Source organism: Chaetura pelagica, unplaced genomic scaffold (assembly GCF_000747805.2).
Source record: "Chaetura pelagica isolate M959 unplaced genomic scaffold, ChaPel_1.0 scaffold26, whole genome shotgun sequence".
NCBI classification, from domain to species: Eukaryota; Metazoa; Chordata; class Aves; order Apodiformes; family Apodidae; genus Chaetura; species Chaetura pelagica.
This window is the reverse complement of record NW_009953793.1, coordinates 1,204,279-1,222,586: the sequence shown is the minus strand read 5'-3', so window position 1 is coordinate 1,222,586 and position 18,308 is coordinate 1,204,279. Positions and strand designations below refer to the sequence as shown.

The following is an 18,308-nucleotide window of genomic DNA, read 5'->3' as shown; positions in this document are numbered from 1 at the left end:
GATTCAGAAAACTGCAGCTTTGTTAGCAAATGAGCATGATTGTAGCTTTCTCTTAGAGGACAATAAAGGTCATTTATTAGTTGACGGAATAATGAAATGTAAAATTATATTTAACATCTACTATAAAGCTTGCCTTTGACCTTCCTGTGAATTTTTTTTCAAACTTTTCTAGGGTAGTCACTGCCTGACTGTATTTGATCACAGGATGATAAATTCTACTAGTTAATGTATGATACAAAAAGGATGACTGAAGCATTTTTAGCTGAATTGTATCTACAATAGTAAAAAGATATTTTTTTTTTAGTCAAAGTGCCACAGGCCTGTAAGATTAACTGCAAAACTCTAGAATTCCTGACTGGATGAAACCTGATAAAGAGACAAGCAATACTAAACTCTACGTTTCAGTGCACAGGGTGCACTGAAATTTTGCCAGAAAATGATCCATTTATGCAAGGTTACTGAAGTTCCATGTAAGGTTTTCTGGGTGCTGTGGATGTGGCTGCTTGAACAACACACATAAACAACAGGATGTGGAACTGACATCTTTGCAAACACTGCATGAGACACCCAACTATTTTCTCAGGGAAGGAACAGCCCTTTGTGCTGTTATCCTGGATTTATTTCAAGTGAAACATGTTGAACCAAGCACATAACCTGAACTTTTTTATCCTTAGAATTTGCCTCTCATTTTCTGTTCCATCTTTTTACTGTAATATTAGTCAGTTGTGGTGGTGGGACTTTATCCTGATATACATCTGGCGTGACAGTATGTTTGGTGATTGCAGGATGATGGGGACCAGACAGCAAGTGTTGAGGAACTGGAGAAGCAGATTGAAAAACTGACAAAGGTGAGAGATCATTTGTCCTTGTTATACTCCACATTTGATGACAGGGTATCATAAGTTAATGTTAACCATCGTTTCAAATGCTCCAACTTAATATAAATTGAAATAAAGACCAGCTTATGTTTCATGAAAGTATGAATAATGCTGCTGTTCATGAGACCTGAGCTGAGGATTCAGTCTAGTGGCACTAAGTGGGTATGACTCAAAGGACAGTTAGAGAGCTGTTGATAGAATATTTGCACATCTCAGAATAAAAAGTAATATATATTTTTATCCATAATTATTTGATAAACTTCTGTTTGTTGGTCTTAGAAAGTGGTGATAAATTTTGTGTAGAAGCACCAATGGCTTTTCTATTATACAAATGACTGCAGTTCTCATGCCCTACAGCTGGTGCTTTTCTGCACCTGTGTCCTGGGCCAGTACAGAGAGTTGTGGTGCTTCAGATTTTGAAAAAAGAAACAGTGGAACAGGGTGAGAAAACTAAATGAGAAAGATAGAATGCTGTACATGTGGATACTTGTGGCCCATGTTTTTATTCTTGCCATTAGAAAATGAATAATTTAAGACTTTGTCCCTTGGTTTTCTCATGTTCCAAGTTGCATTAGCAGTCCAGAACTGCACCTGACTTCCAGCAGTGTCAATTCAGCAGAGTAAGGATTGAGTAAACAAACTGAAATTCTTGTTGCCCCCCCTCAGAGAACTGTTTGTGTACGGAGTTTATTTTCAGACATTGTTGTTTTCATCTTTCATGAGCCAGTTAAAATATCTCATTAATTTCCCACCAGGAGCTGCAGCACCAGCTCTCTTCAGTGCTCTGATTACCATTTGCTGTTACTCTGTAATTGATGGGGTTTCGGCTGTTCTTGTGCAATGGAATCTTTGATCCTATTCTCTGAGAGTCAGTGTAAAAAAGACAGGACCTACCATTGCAAAATGTGTTTTTAATGGAAGAATGATAAACTTAGGCTGAACCAGGAAGTGATTGAATTGATTTTTTTTTTTAAAGGGAGCTATGTAAGTAAAACCATCAAGGCAGCAATTGTGAGCAGAGTATCACAGAACACACACAGAGTCTCTAAGGAGTCCTCCCTGTGTGACACTTGAACTTTTGCTCAGTCTGGCAGCTAGGATGTGTTTTGTCTTACAACAAATTACTTTTTGCCCTCTTGAATTCTAATGCTTTCCCCTTTTTTAAACCAGCAACAAAGCCAGTACAGAAAGAAGCTGTTTGAAGCTTCGCACTGTTTGCGCTCGATGATGTTTGGCCAAGATCGCTACAGGCGCCGGTACTGGATTCTGCCCCAGTGTGGGGGTGTCTTTGTAGAAGGCATGGAAAGTGGTGAAGGTAAGGAACAAAAGGGAATAATGAGACACTGAGGCATCCTCTGCCAAGATGTACTGCCCATCTCTACAGGCCATAATGTTGTGCAGCAAGGTCTTTAGGCTTCACCTTCAACCAGAGACTCTCTGTTCATATGGTGTTCTCTAATACCTTCATCTAATACAAGGTGACCTGTGGTATGACATACTGCTGACATTCTTTTTTTTTTAACTACATTTTATTTATTTATTATATTTTAGCCCCAAATGCTTTGGAAGTGATACACAAAGAAAATAATGTAAAGATACCTACCCAACTTAGATAGTAAAAACAAAGGACAGGTTTTAGCCAAGAACTATAAGGCAAAACTGTATTTTTAATATATATTGTCTTACTGAAAGTTTAATCTTCCTGAATAGCAAAATGGACACATTTTAAGTTCCCAGACACTCCCCCTTCCCCTCAGTACTTGATTTGTTTCAGTAGGTTCTGCAATTTGTCCACTCCTGATTCATTTATCTAAACATTGGAAATGTGAGACACAAACTGTTGAATGATCTATCAGTTTAAAAAACACTTCTCCTTCCTCCCTCATGTAATCATTTCAGTTCTTATGATGATATTCAAACTGTTTATATCTTGACATGCACCACAACTGTGGAAGCGTTTGGAAGTTTCATTGGGAGGGGATATTCTTTAATTAATTATTTTAATAGAAATTGATATTCCAGAACAAGCCGGCAAACTTCTGTAGATGTTCTGGTCGTTAGCCACAAGCAGGATCTGTGTTTATTTGCAATTGCAGTATCTGATTAAAACGATTTAATTTGGAATGTTTGATTTTCTACTTTCTCCCCCCTTTCCTGGTATTTTTCCCTCTCATTTTACACTTTTAATTTAAGAGTTAGTGTAAGTCAACACATTGATATAAGGGGTAGAGAAGTGGTTGAGAAGGACTAGGAGAGCAAAGAACACAGAAAAAGGTGTTTCCTTTCCATAGAAGATAGATATTCCACCCCTCACATGTTTGAAAAAAACTGGCTTTTGTGCTCTGAATTGCTTAGTTGTCCCACTGTCTGATGGCATCTGTCTGCTTTGCTGCGTGTGAGGGCCCCAGTTGTCCTGCTGAGTGGCCCTTGAACAAGTTTTCAACTTTCAAGAATGTTGACATTGTTTTGCAGTCATAGTTTGTAATGATTTTATTGAAAGGGGTAAAATATTTAATATTACGTTTCAGTATTTTGGGGATATTTGATTTCACAACAGGCAGTTTTGGTCTTTTTATAGTTGACAATGAGTTTAATGAAATGTTTTTTTCAAAAATAAGATTTAAGGCTATAAACATTGTACCCTCCTGACATAAACAGGAGTTTTTTCACTAAAGTATGGGGAGTTTTGCAAAAAGAAAGCTGCCAAATATTTGTTGTTTTTTTTTTTAAGACTTAGCACTGGATCAAACAGATGCATCTTGAGGGAGAACACTACATCATTGTGTTAACTACACTGGGTTTCTTTTTCATCCGTGTTTAGCAGAGTTTAAGTCTGTGTGTGCCTTGAAGCTTGTTTCCTCCTGCAATGTTCTGGAAAGTGAAAAGTGATTTCATTAAGAACAAGGAAAGAAAAGAAAAAAGGCATTGCAGTCTAGCATATAGTGAGCCAAAAATGAAATAATTTTTTTTAACTATGATGGTAAAAATAGTCTAGATTAGTTGGTCTGTTGTATTTCATATGTGTTTCTTGTACATTTTTAGGTCTAGAAGAAATTGCAAAAGAAAAAGAGAAGTTAAAAAAGGTAGAAAGCATGCATATCAAAGAAGAAGAATTTGAGACAGAAGAAAAAGTACACTGTTTAAATGCAACTCACTGTGAGCAAAAGGAGGATCTGAAAGAAAAGGACAACACTAATTTGTTTTTACAAAAGCCTGGGTCGTTTTCAAAACTAAGCAAACTGTTAGAGGTGGCAAAAATGCCACCTGAATCTGATATTATGTCCCCAAAACCTAATGGCAGTGCAGCAAATGGCTGCACGTTATCTTACCCAGGCAACTCAAAAAACTCCCTCTGCAGTCTGCAGCCCACTGTGCCCCCAAGCACCACGGAGAAGTCTGACTCTAACAATCTTTTCAGTTCTAATGCAAGTGGGACTGGGAAGTTGTACAGTTCTCCACTAATTCCAAATGACCAGTTGTTAAAGACTCTGACAGAGAAGAACAGGCAGTGGTTCAGCCTCCTACCCAGAACACCCTGTGATGACACATCTGTCACCCATCTAGACACACCAGCTACTGTGGCTTCACTGACTCCTCAGTCACATCCACCATCAAAGTCACCTTCACCTGTTCCATCACCACTTCTGGGCTCAACCTCTGCACAGAGTCCAATGGGATTAAATCCTTTTGCATTGTCACCACTGCAGGTAAATCAGTGAAAGTTTGAGTAGTCTGAATTTGCTGTGCTTGTCTGGGCAGAATTTCTGTTTAGACAAGTCATGTCCCGGAAGTGCTATCAGTAAATTTTAATTTTTTTTTCTGTTTCTAAATGTAAGTAACTAATTCCATGTTACAGATGTTTTATAATACTTTTTTTTTTTTTAAATGAAATGTATTAAGTTAGGTAAAATTAGGCAAGTCAGTGTATGATATTTTGTATGTGTATTTCTATAACTGAATTTCCTAGGTTCCCTCCTCATGGCAGGGGGGTTGGAACTAGATGATCTTTAACGTCCCTTCCAACCTTAATGATTGTATGAATTTAATTTTTAGGAGGTTGGCAGACCACTACCTCCCTTTAAAAACTGCCATTTTTAAATCATTAACAAGGCCCTAATAAGGAGAATTGAACACTAGTGTTACATTAGTTTTGCTTAAAATAATCAAAGTACTGAGTAAAGGCCTCCTTTATGTTTTGATTGCTGTTTGACAAGCAGCATCCTAATAAGAATCCAGGTTTCTTGGTAGTAGTTTATAATGGCAGTTGTGATTGTGTTAACAATATATTCTGTGTAGCAGATGAAGACTGGACTGCCTATAATGGGACTTCAGTTTTGTGGATGGCCTTCAGGAGTTCTTCCTTCCAATGTTCCATTTTCATCTGCTTTACCAGCTCTTGGATCAGGGTTGGGATTATCAGAAGTGAATGGTAACTCATTCTTGGCATCTACTGTTTCTGCAAGTAAAAGTGAATCACCAGCACTACAGACTGAAAAAACAGCTTCTGCCCCTTCTACAGCAGCTGAAGTAGCCAAACCAGTAGATTATCCTAACCCAAAACCTATACCAGAAGGTAAGTATAATACAACAGTAAGATGGAATATGTGAAAGAAAATTTCTACAGTGTCACCACGATGTTACAATTTATATATATGTATAATTTCCCTATTGAATTTAGCTAGAAGATTTCTCTAATTGTTTGTGTGTGATCACATAAAAAATGCCTGCAAAGTGTTTCTGTGCTTGTCTTGATTTAGAAATGCAGTATGGGTGGTGGAGGATTACTGACCCAGAGGACATAAAATCTTTGCTTAAAGTGCTACATCTCAGGGGAATAAGAGAAAAGGCCTTACAAAAGCAAATACAGAAACACCTGGATTATATCACTGTGGCCTGCATCAAAAATAAAGATGGTATGTAATTGATACTTATGTCGTGTGTGGTTTTGGGGCATCAGAGGACTGGCATAGAGCTGTTTGTGTTTACATGCAGAGTTAGAGCAGTGGCTGGAGAGAAAAGGAAAAGTTCTCCTTGTCTGTAGTTGCCTTTTCACCAGCCTTGTTCTGGAAAGATTGGAGAAATCCTGTTTAATATAAATTGCTCTAGTGGTGTAAGTGTTGGTGACATCTTTGAGCTCTTTCCATCTCTGTAATACGAGCTCAGCCTCTTACCTTCTTACCTTTAAATGGCAAGTTTGAAAACCTACAGGATTTGTTTTCTATGTTGGATATCTTAAGAATAGTTACAGCAGTTACTCAACATTTGACTGGAGTGACAGGTAAATCAGCTTGAATTTACTCAGAGAAGCTATAATGCTAATTAAAATAATAAAAATGTGATTCTCAAATACAGTTGCAATTATTGATATCAATGAAAATGAAGATAACCAGGTAACTCGAGATGTTGTGGAAAACTGGTCAGTAGAAGAACAAGCAATGGAGATGGATCTTGCTATTCTTCAGCAGGTGGAAGATCTAGAGAGGAGAGTTGCATCTGCTAGTTTACAAGTTAAGGTAAAACCAACTTTTAGTAAAATGTCTCTTTAAAATAAGTGGTAAGAATTGAAAGTAGATAGTAGCTGTGCTTTTGCTGTTGGTAAGTGCCTTCTTATTCTATCTCTAATTGTCTGCAAATGAAACAAATCCACTGCAGCAGTATCATTGATATTTGTTTGTGAAACATTTTAATTGCAGTTAAATCTTCAGCAGAAGATGCTCGGAATGGCAGTTCCTGGAAAGCATTTTCTCATAGTGTGTAGTTCCCTGCACGTTTTCTTAACCTTCTATGAATGCGAAGATTTTGTTGCAGAGAGACTGCTTAATTATAGTGGGTTTTGCCACAGCTTTGCCTTGTTTGAGTGGGTGTTGCTGTTAAGGCTTTCAGAAAAGCCTTACAAGTACATGGTAATACTTTGCTGGAGTGTTGTGGAGTCGTGGAGGACACGTGATGGGTGTGTGTTGGAAGAGTTAAGAATTCCTTGGCTGTCATTTCAGTGTAACATTTTTCCAAGGTGGGTAAGAATATAAAATTGTGTATGTTTGATTCTAGTACAGATGTAGGATTTGGGATCTAGTGTGTCTAGGAGTGGATGCTGTTTCTGTGTGACCAGTTGATACTGTCTCCTGAGCCTTTTGGACAAACAGGCCTGTTCTGATGTTCCAAGGAATAGAACAGGATACTGCAAAAGGAGATAAGGATGCAGACTGTTGCAGAAAGGTCCCTTCAGAAAGTCTGGTAATGCTTGTATTTCTTTATTAATTATTTTAGTTCTCTGGATATTTTGGAAACTGTCTCTACAGATGGATTACAAGTAACCACGACCTGCTGGAAACCGCGCTGCAGTCTCTTAGCTTGATTCCATAGAACAGTTCCTGTGTTTGCGCGCTGCGTTAACAGCACCAATAAATGCACAAACCTTTCTATTGACTTAGGGTTGGCTGTGTCCTGAGCCTGCATCAGAGAGAGACGACTTGGTATATCGTGAACATAAGTCACTTACTAGATTGCACAAGAAGCAGGATGGAGATAGTGCTGGAGGCGGAGAAGGCGGTGCCAGCTCTCTAGAGCGGAGGAGTGACAACCCTCTAGATATAGCTGTCACCAGGCTGGCTGACCTGGAGCGGAACATAGAGCGAAGGTATCTGAAGAGCCCCTTAAGTACCACCATTCAGATCAAACTGGATAATGTGGGCACAGTTACTGTCCCTGCTCCTGCACCATCTATTAGTGGTGATGGTGACGGGTAGGTTATTGAGATTAACTTGAAAAATTATTGTGCTTCTTTGCTAATTGGAGCCTATTTTCTTATTGCCTGTTATCTATGTACTTTCTTGTTATGTCTGTGATCCATGTGGATCATGTTATTCTGCATGGTGCTTTGTAAAGATATTTTTTGTTACGTTTGTTGATAATCTTGCGAAGTTATCTTACATTTAACTGGTTGTGACTAAGCTTTGAGGCACGTAGCCACAGTCTGTGCACTACATGAAATTTAGTTGCTTAAACCTTACACTTATTGGCTGTGTACGTTTTGTCATTGCTTGGCTTTCAATGTGATAATGATTGTTCCACGTTTAAACAGAAGCAAACATGGATGTGACCTACTTAATTTGTCTGTATTTCAATGCAGAACTGAAGAGGATATTGCTCCAGGGCTAAGGGTCTGGAGAAGGGCGCTGTCGGAAGCACGCAGTGCTGCACAGGTAGCTCTGTGCATTCAGCAGCTGCAGAAATCAATAGCATGGGAAAAATCTATTATGAAAGTTGTAAGTGTTTTTAATTCTAAAAACCCAATACTGTAACTGAACTACTTTTACCATATCCTACTTTCCCACTGCAGGCATTTCAAGTTAATCATCGGTAATAATGCCTTTCTTATTACTGTGTGTAAAACTTTAATACAGTTTAACTAGCCCTTAACTACATTTAGAGCCCCTGTAGCTGGTTGCTTTAAGATAGTAATAATTCTTTGTTGTCAATTAGGTAAAAAAGAGAAATTTCTGGCGCCATCTGATAGAAAATGCTCCATCTGATGGAATATTTCTGATCTCATCCATGACATAAGCCTTAGGGAGGTTCAGCATCTCATATCCCAGTTAAGGACTTAATTTTTCAGAAAGCTGAGATGCTCCAGACGTGTGGCTTTTTTACACACACACTCCTTGCAGCTGAGCATACAAAATGAGCAAGTGTGTGAGCAAACAGGCTGAAATACCCCTTTCATTGTACATTGAAAAAGCAGTTCTGTGCTAACTGCATATACAAAGAAGGCATGCAAAATTCATTTGTCAAAGTTGGTGTGGAACTTGGAACCTTAAATTTCTGAAAAGAAAACTATTACTCCAGCAGCAGCCATTAGGATGTGATTGAGTGTGGCCAGTGCTATGTATTGGGTGGCAAAAGTGGCTCTTCCATTAGTGATCTTTGCCCTAATGTTTTAGTTTCTGCCAGTCCTCCACAGATTCTGATTACATCTGAACAATTAAAGTGTGATGTAAATTGAAACTATAGTCTAAGGTGGTACCTATGAGTTAATATAGCAATAACTTTAAAGTTGCATCTTTAAAACAAAAAGTTTATTAATTTAGTAGGAGCACCTGCAAATGCATTTGAATGTTTCATTCTGTAGTAATTTATTATTCAGAAAAAGTATCACTCTCAATTTGATTGAAATTTTCTGTGCACTTAATTACACAGTAAACACAAGTATTTGGTGGAAACACGTGGAGATCTTAACTTCCTGACCAAGAAGTCCATATATACAAGAGTATCAAAATAACACGATGTCTGTAAGAAACTGACAGTGCATTAGCTATTTTAAGTTAGTGTGAATTTTAGCAAGTCCTGGGATCATTTCTTTTGTGTTACTGATTTGTTCACAGAGGCCTTTGGCTATGATTCTTACTGATTATTATCTGAAAATACTTTCGGAAAATATAAATTATTTTTATGAAATAGTAACTTTTAATGTGCAGTATGGGCATAAACTAAGAGCAGATTGCTGAGACAGCTAGTGTGGGCCAAGTGAGTTTGATAAGTTACCTGTACTTCTCATGGACATCAGTGAAATATAAGAATTATTCTTAGCTCTGTGCTGTAAGACACCTGTCTTAAAATGAATTGCTTTTCAAATGTATTCACAAATGGAGCCTTTAGATCAGTTCCTCCCATACTGCATATCATCTTCTTTAGTTTGAAGAAGAGGAGGCTGAGGGGAGACCTCATTGCTCTCTACAACTGCCTGAAAGAAGGTTGTAGGAGGTGGGAGTTGGGCTCTTCTCTCCAATGAATAATGATAGGACAGAGGAAATGGCCTGAAGTTGCACTAGGGGAGGTTTAGACTGGATATTACGAAGAATTTCTTTACCCAGAGAGTGGTTGGACAGTGCAACAGGCTGCCCAGGGAGGTGGTGGATTCACCATCCCTGGAAGTGTTTAAAAAAATGTAGATATAGTGCTTAGTGACAGGATTTAGGCACTGGATGGGTAGATTAGGTTATGGTTGGGGGATTTAGGTTGTGGTTGAACTTGGTGATCCTCAAGGCCCCTTCCAACCAGGATGGGTCTGTGACTCTATGATCTTCTTCTCCAAATGTGATCTTTATTAGACTCTGATTGTGGTAAAATGAAAGGAAAATTATTTTGAGGGGAAGAGCAGTTTAGTTGCCTTCCCTGTGTTTCAAAGTTTAAAAGCTGAACTGAACCATCTTTCATGTGTTCCAGTACTGCCAAATTTGTCGAAAGGGAGACAACGAGGAGCTGCTGCTGCTCTGTGATGGCTGTGATAAAGGCTGTCACACCTACTGCCACAGGCCCAAGATCACTACGATACCAGATGGGGACTGGTTTTGTCCTGCCTGCATAGCAAAGGTAATTCTAACCATAAAGGTAAAGGGATTTAGAGTGACCTTGGTCTAGGTCTGCCAGTGCTTTTTTTCCATTAAAATAAAGGTCTGTATGTTTTATGTAGGGCTGCCATTACGTAATGATGTTAATTGGATTTTAATGTGACAGTAAAGCTACAGTTTAGTTTGTTGTAAACTGCATTTTAAAAAATATGTTTATGTAATTAAATTATCTTTCAGAATTTTCTCAGTATTTGTCTTTTGTCCTTCATTGTTAAGTGTTGACAGACCAGTATCTTAGACTGTTTGAAAACAAAAATTGGAGAAAATACCTAGTAAATATTTTTTTATTTTTGTACAGCATACTTTAGTTTTACTTTTTAAATACACGGTACATTTGAGAGAGAGGTTATGTATGTTTCCTTTGGGCAGTTGGGGGTTTTTCCCTATCCCAAGAAGTTTACTCTAAATAGAATTTGAGGATACTTCTTTTCAAATGACAGAATTAGCATTTAGTTGTTTAAAAGTCCAAAATTTTTCAATCCCTAGTTAGTCCTAAAATTAAATGCACTTTTTGCTAAACTTGTGTGCTACCTGCACCTGTCAATGCTGTAACTGAAGAAGTTGCTTCAGAGTAAATACTGAGTGTTGTGTTTTCTCTGTGTATTGTCAGTGATTCTTTCTTGTGCATCTTTCACGAAGTAAAAAGGAAGACAAATAGTTTTTAAACCAGGTTACTGATAGGAATCAATGTGTAGTAGTTTATAAAGGGTTAACTCATGCTGTAACTTTTTCTGTCCTTAGCATGGTTGTGTTGCAACTTACCTTGTTACAATAAAACTTACCCTATCATGCTATAACTTACCCTAACACTTCTCTTGATTTTCCACCTCCCCACCCAGTCTTTCTAGTGTTCTGTGTTAAGTAAAAGGAATTCTTTACATGAAATACAGTTTTCCACGTTCATTCAACATCTGATTTATATTAACTGACTACAGTTTTCTCCATGCTAATTACATTCAGTGCTAAATGCTTAAAAATTTTATGTATGACATTCATGAAATAATGGAATTGCATTGTCATGGTTTCTGGTAGGTAACAAAATCTGCATATGCAAAACTCTGAAATACTGTTTTAGATACATGCAGGTTTAGACAATTTTAAAAGCCAATAGCATTTTTAGGAGCATATAAAATACAGATTTTACAGTTTAATAATTGTTCAAACTATCTGAAGCAAGTCTTAGTAGCACAGGCAGAGATTAGTGCTTTTCATGCTGATCCTTCATGACAACTGTTGCCTATCTTTTCATGCTTTGGCCGTCAGTCTCATCAAGTACTTCACTTAACATTCCACAAGTTCCTCATCTAATTATCAGAATGATGAGTTCAAATACTGTGCTGTGTTATGATGCTGTCAGTACCTATAATATTTTACTTTTTTGTCTTAAATGTACCCCTTGGTTTCATCTGTCTATAAATAGTTCTGTGTTCCTTCCCCCCCACCCCCCCACTTACTTTGTAACATTCTCGTATTGTCATGTGCCTTTTGATGTTCTCCTGTAGTCATCTTGTAGCCAAGCTATCTGTATCTTTAATATCTAGCTTTTAATCTTCAAATAAGTTGATCCCATCCCTGACTTCTTATAGGTTTTCCATATCTTGCAAACAATATGGTTACTTGAAAATTAATATACTATTCCAGCTGTGGTTATATCAGTCTTTTTAGGAACTTTTACCTATCTGAAGGTCAAATGCTTTGATATTGTCAAAGTTAAAGAACCTAAATCACTAGTAACAGGAATTTCTACAGCCATTCTTGCCTTTAGAGAAGAGCAAAGTGAATTATCTCAGACCTAAAATACTTCAGTTGTTTCAGTGCTTCTTTTTGTCTAATCTTCATTGCTCTCTATGAATAGTGGCAGGGCTTTCTGTAATTTCTTGGTTATTGCTTATTTCAGTTCTCTCTATTATAGGCGAGTGGTCAAACTCTAAAAATAAAAAAACTTCAAATCAAAGGGAAAAAAAGTAATGAACAAAAGAGAAGCAGAAAATTAGCAGGAGATACAGAGGATGAAGACACTGCAACTACAAGCGCCTCCCTAAAAAGAGGAAAAACAGACCCTAAAAAAAGAAAAATTGATGAAAACGTTTCTGTAAGCCAGTTGAAGCAGGATAATTTTACTGCTTTTAAGAAACCTAAAAGAGATGACTCCAAGGACCTGGCTATATGCAGGTAAAGACAAATTCTAAAATGTTGCTGAAATAAATAAAGCCTGATTCTTTTTATCTGTGTTCTGGGGAACAAGAACCCCATTCTTTGTCATGTGTGCCATGCTGATTGTGACAATTTGATTGCAAATGTAAGGGATTTACTGTGTCATGTTGCAAATAACTGCTGTATGTGGTAATGAAGCCCAAGAGGGAAAGTACCTAATGTTAGAAGATGGTCTCTGAAGTGTCCTCCCCCAGGCATAGGCAGACAGGCCCCTGGCCACAGGGGTATTGCAGCGTTCTGCAGTGTAGCCAAGGTGATGGATCACCCACTGTCTCCAAAAGGCGTTGCTTTGCAGAGGGAGGAATTGGAATGCATCTGCTGCTGTGGTCTTGCTGATCAGTCAACCACCACTAGTTTAGCTTCTCACAGTTTTGACATACCAGTGTTAGCACCTGCTTTGCAAATGGTTTACGTTGAGATTCAAAACACTGAAGTTGCAAGGTCCTATTTTTCTTTTAGAAAGTTGATCACTAGAGTTTTGTCTTGCATAGGTTGCCTGGAAAGAACTTAGTGCTATTTTCAGTACTCAGTTAAGACGTCCATCGTTGTTGACATGGTTCTCAGCCAAACACAGGGCACAGTATAATAAAGTGCTTTCCTTTTATTAAGTGAAAGTTTGGCAGTACGTGATGAATTTATGAAGCAGTGAGAAACTTCTGTGAATGTATGAACAGCTTAAAAATACTGATTTAAAACCTTATTTTATTCAGCTTGATTCTCTCAGAGTTGGAAACTCATGAAGATGCCTGGCCTTTCTTACTTCCTGTAAACTTGAAACTTGTTCCTGGTTATAAGAAAGTTATTAAAAAACCTATGGACTTTTCCACCATTAGAGACAAGCTAAGTAGTGGACAGTAAGTAAACTTATTGTGAATTTTTCTTTACATTTTAAAAATATTGAAACATGGAAATATAATACTTAAAAAAATAGTTAAACCATTCTGATCTTCCTGCTCTGGCACCTCTGTGAGTACCTTTACAGTCAAAATAAAACTTCTTAACTATATTTTTGTCTTTGCCATACCTAAGTGAAGTAGCATGTCAGGTGAGAGAACCTGACTGTAAAACAGTAAAACTGCCAGGTCAAATGCATAAAACAAATCACCAGGGAAATCTTTTTTCCTCATCTTTTCTCACTGAGCCATCTTAGTGTTGTTAGGTGTAAGCAGCAATTAATTGTGTGGGCTTTAAGCTGATGGTGCCCCTGCAAATGGTGTTGTAGCTGTCAAGTGAATTGGTTGTGTTTTCCCCTGTTGTGGGAAGCCAGGTGATATTCCAGTAACAGTGGTTAATCATTTTATAGTTCTAGAATTGGGCTGCATGACTTCCCAGGACAAAAAAAGACACTGCTCCTCTTCCCCCCTTGTTACATCCCTGTGCTCTAATGATTCTCCACCACCAAAGAAAATTTTGTCATCCTTACAAATCGCCCCTCTTTAGCATCCCTCAGCCCTCACAGAGCAGGTTCCTGACACAAGGGCCTTCCTAACCTTTTCAGGCTTTTTCTCCCTTGAATCTGAGGTCTAAATGCTCCACACATGCAGATTGGATTCCATAGACTTTAACTCCTACTGTTTTGCTTTTAATAATTCCTGTGAATATTGAACTCAATTTTGCCCATGTACGCTCAGGGTAATAAAAGAGCAACAAGGACAATGTTACAGGATTGGTTTGGGCAGCCTTGGCACCTGACAGCTCCTCTCTCAGGTAGAGGCAGCTGTCCACAGCTGGCCTAGGAAGGAATTGTGCCCAAGAATAGATGAATAAATGGGAAGTAGCCATAGGATTTTAACTAGAAAGTTACTGAAGGGAAGGGGACAGTTAATTTTAAAGGTATTTGTATTTCAGTTCAGGCTTGAAATTTTACTCTGCAGAGTTTTTGAGGAGAGTAATGAATATAATGATGAGAGAGTATTTCCTTACACTGATGTCCATTTTCTTGTTAATATTTAAATTAGAATTTAAAAAATAAAAGTCTAATGAACATGAAAGCATTCATTGAATATTCTGTGACTGGTTGTAAATTCACTGATGTTAATGCAGTTCTTTTTCATGTAGTTGAAGTGTTTTTCCCCTTTGTTACTCCATGGTCCAAAAATAATTCACCTTTTTCTTCTTCCAGGTACCCTAATCTTGAAGCATTTTCACTAGATGTCAGGCTTGTTTTTGACAACTGTGAAACCTTTAATGAAGATGATTCTGACATAGGCAGAGCTGGCCACAACATGAGGAAGTATTTTGAAAAAAAATGGACAGAGATTTTCAAAGTGAGCTGAAATTACCAGAACTGTTTTTTCTTTGTCTCTCTCTTTTTTTTTTTTTCTTAATTTCATTAAATGAGGACTGATAAGACCAGAAATGTGAACTGTATTTACATGGAAGTGCAAGGCACCTGCATAACTCATGGCTGTTTTTTTTTTTCCCTTTAAAGGCTTCACTCCTACAGCAACCATGGCCCCTAGGTTACTGGTTTGTGTGTTTTAACAAACTAATTTAGGTAGAACAGGGAAGCACACCCAAAGAATTTCAAAGAAAGGGGTGTTATAGTGCAATAGCAATTAAAAAAATCTCAAAACGCACTGAATATTCAACCACCAGAGCTCTACTCGGGGAAATGGTTCTCTTTTCCCTTTCAATAAATATCTATTTTTCTTGTTTTGGTTTTTTTTTTACTTTGTAGTTTATTTTTTAGCAAATGTATTTAATTTTATGAATTATTTATGATTATACAGCATTCAGAATCTTCGTTTTCTGTGAAAAGGAAGAATTAGAAAATTGCTTTAAATCTTGAAAATACAACAAGGAATGTTTTAAAATATAAAACAAAGCCAAGTAAAACTGTTTACACTGATGTGCTGTAAAGGCACTAAAAATTAAACTTTACTGTAGAGTTACAAGTACATTTATATATATGTTGCTGCATCACTTGTGTAGTTAAATTGTATTTCAAGACAGTGAAGAAAAATTGAGACATGTATATACTGTTCATTATTGTTTATATTAAGTCTTGTTTTAAATATGTATTATGTGTACATATTGTTTGCAGACATTATTGTTTATGCCTTAGGAGGACAGTAGCATTTTATTTTAGTCTTAAGGTAATTATAGCTATATGGCTTGTACAGTAATTATCCTCTACCAACACTGTGGAGTCTCCTTAATCTTGGTAGTGCCTGCCTTTAAAACAGGGTGTAGGGGATATTAGTTTTCCATTTTTCTATTTTGTTACATAATTTCAAGCCACCACGGCCTCAAATTCAAGTATAATCGTTTGTATCCATGTGGAATAAACTTGTGACGATTTCCTACGCACACAGTATTTTTTCATGGAAACATTTTCTTCCATTTGCCTTGCCACAGAAATAACAAAAAAGACATTTGTAACCACTGTGTTTTATCTACTGTGTGTTGTGGTGGCCTGTCAGGGCAGATAGATCAGAATTTTTTTTTTTTGTACTAATGTAAGAGTACTTGAAGTTTTATTTAAGAGAAATGTTGTGGAAAGGTAGCATTCTTTTTCTTTTCCTTTTTTAGGAGTGTTATTTTTCACTAGTATGTGTGGCACGGATACAATAAAAGACTGTTTTGCAAACTGGATTTTCTTCACGATTTTAATACTTTGTATCCTGTGTATACAGGATTTTTTTATGTCCTGGGAGTCTTGGATGTAACATTCAGGTCTGATTATGATGCATGTAATTCTCTTGACCTTTTAATGATAACTCAAAGAGAAGCAGCTGCCAGGCAGAGTGCAGATCAGCCACCTGTTTGAAGGAGCATAAATGGTATCAGCTGCAGGTGCAGGTGCTGGGCCCTCCTGGTGTCTGCTGCTGGTGTGAGTGCACCTGAGAACATGCTTACATCCCACCTGGAGTCTTTCTGAAAACCACTGGTCATGCAAAGTTTTGCCTTCTGTTTCGGTCTGTAGAGGGGCAGGAGTCATAACCCTTGTTCTGGCTGAAGAAAACAGGAATTAAAAAAACCCCAATGCCTATAGCTCCCTCACCAAGTAATGTTTTGGGGTTTGTTGGGTTTTGGTTTTTTTTTGGGGGGGAGGGAGTTAGTTTTTGGTTCTAAACTAATGTTTGAGTCTTCGAGTCTTGCTTTATATACTCCCTTGCCATTATATTTCTTGTCACTGCTGAGAAATAACAGTCAGTTCCTGTTTTTTAATATGTGGGTTTTTTTCTTTTGCCCTCCACAGAAAATCTTGATCAAGAATATTTATCTTTTCTGAAGTCCTGTTGGAATAATTCCTGTTAACTAGAGTAAAAAATTCATATTTGAGTGTCAGGCAGTGTGGCATTCTCACATCAGCTCCACCACTGGCTGCTTCACACCTTTTCATCACCTTACTGGTTAATACTTTATTTGCCATACTGAATGTAATATTGGAAAGTCAGAACAACATTACCAGCTACACTATATATATCCTTGCATTTTTTCACCTTGTATCCTAAGTCAGCTGAGAGCTGGGAAAGTCAAGGTGGTAACAGCTATCACAGCTGTGACAGTGAGACAGGCATCACCTCCCCAGTCTGGCATCACCAAGGTATTGCTTTGCTCACTAGTAGCTGCTGCCTTCATTGCTAGTTAGTAAATTTAAATTTATGGGAATTATTACATTAGAATGGGAAGCTTGAATGCCATCATGTATCTCTGTAGAAAAGAGCAGGGATTTAGCCAGTAGAAACGTGTGCTTAACTTTTCTTCTTTGCTGATGTTCTCTGCTGTTGATGTTTCAGTCTGTCTGTTCTCTTAGAGGAAACGTTTTCCTTTGTGCTCTCTTCCTTTCTGAACAAAGTATGCTGGCCTTGGTTTAGAGAATTTGTTGATGAGCTGTTGAACTCTTAAAACTACCATTAATGGTGCTCAATGACCGGTGTTCTGGTTGTGACTATGGGGTCTGTCTCTTGGCATCTCTGAAAAAAAACAAAGACTATATAAATGCTGCTGGAAATCAGAATTGTCTTGGACAAAATTTGTTGCTATAAAAGGTCTGAAGCTTTTTCTTTAATCTTTTATATGGTTTCTATAGTTTCCTGATGACAACTAGGAGAGTAGAGGTGCTCTGTTACCTGTGAAGGGGCACAGACATCTGAGGAACGGTCATTTTATGTAACACAAAGAAGGGGTGGCCTGGGGCGACTTTGTTCATTAAGCTTTTATCATTCCTAGATGTCTTGGATTTACCAAACATGCCTGCAAACTGAGGGCTAAAGAGATAAATTGGGAATACCACAATTATTCTATTTGATTTTGTAACTCTTTTTGAGCTTAGAACTTCCAAGTTAACCAGAAGGTTTTAGAGCTGGATCAAACAGCATGCGATGGGGTAACATGTGCTGTGTAGCAGAATGCAAGGCCATGCAGACCAGACATGGATGGCAGCCCAGAGGTAGGGGAATGCTACCTGGGCAGTGCCTCCCAGGAAGGTGAATTTGTTTCCCTCAGAAAACTGTAGGTGTCATGATAAGCCACTTACTTTGCATGAGTTGCTATGTATGTATCTGGATGTGAAAATGGGACTGATGCATATTTCGTGATGGAAGGTGAGGTGGGGGGAGTTCTGGTTGTTGGAAACCCCTTTAATTAAGCTGTTAATAGCAGGTAACTTCAGGCATTCGCTTTCCCCGGACTTACCCTTCCCAGCAGCTGGGAGGCCAGCCCAGCCGGTGTCAGCAGAAAACACCTGAGCCCTGGGGGCAGCCTGGGAGCTGCAGGCACAGGCCTCAGATCTTCTGTTCCCCGAGCTGTGCCCGCAGCCTTGGCTCTCAGACGTGTCTGTATCACTGGCACCCTCAGGGTC

At 38.1% G+C, this 18,308-nt stretch overlaps 1 protein-coding gene across 1 annotated transcript in view; it reads left to right on the top strand.

Annotated features, from left to right (window-relative positions):
- The window catches only part of BAZ2B (bromodomain adjacent to zinc finger domain, 2B), a 67,377-nt gene extending 52,500 nt beyond the window's left edge, over positions 1-14,877 (top strand). The window contains exons 22-33 of the mRNA XM_010001084.1: positions 786-848; positions 2,049-2,193; positions 3,921-4,585; positions 5,178-5,451; positions 5,636-5,791; positions 6,231-6,391; positions 7,310-7,515; positions 8,008-8,143; positions 10,101-10,247; positions 12,198-12,457; positions 13,210-13,353; positions 14,622-14,877. Of these exons, the coding sequence (XP_009999386.1) occupies positions 786-848; positions 2,049-2,193; positions 3,921-4,585; positions 5,178-5,451; positions 5,636-5,791; positions 6,231-6,391; positions 7,310-7,515; positions 8,008-8,143; positions 10,101-10,247; positions 12,198-12,457; positions 13,210-13,353; positions 14,622-14,775 (2,511 nt within the window). The 3' untranslated portion in view covers positions 14,776-14,877. The remainder of the gene's footprint in view (positions 1-785; positions 849-2,048; positions 2,194-3,920; positions 4,586-5,177; positions 5,452-5,635; positions 5,792-6,230; positions 6,392-7,309; positions 7,516-8,007; positions 8,144-10,100; positions 10,248-12,197; positions 12,458-13,209; positions 13,354-14,621) is intronic.
- Positions 14,878-18,308: the final 3,431 nt, after the last annotated feature.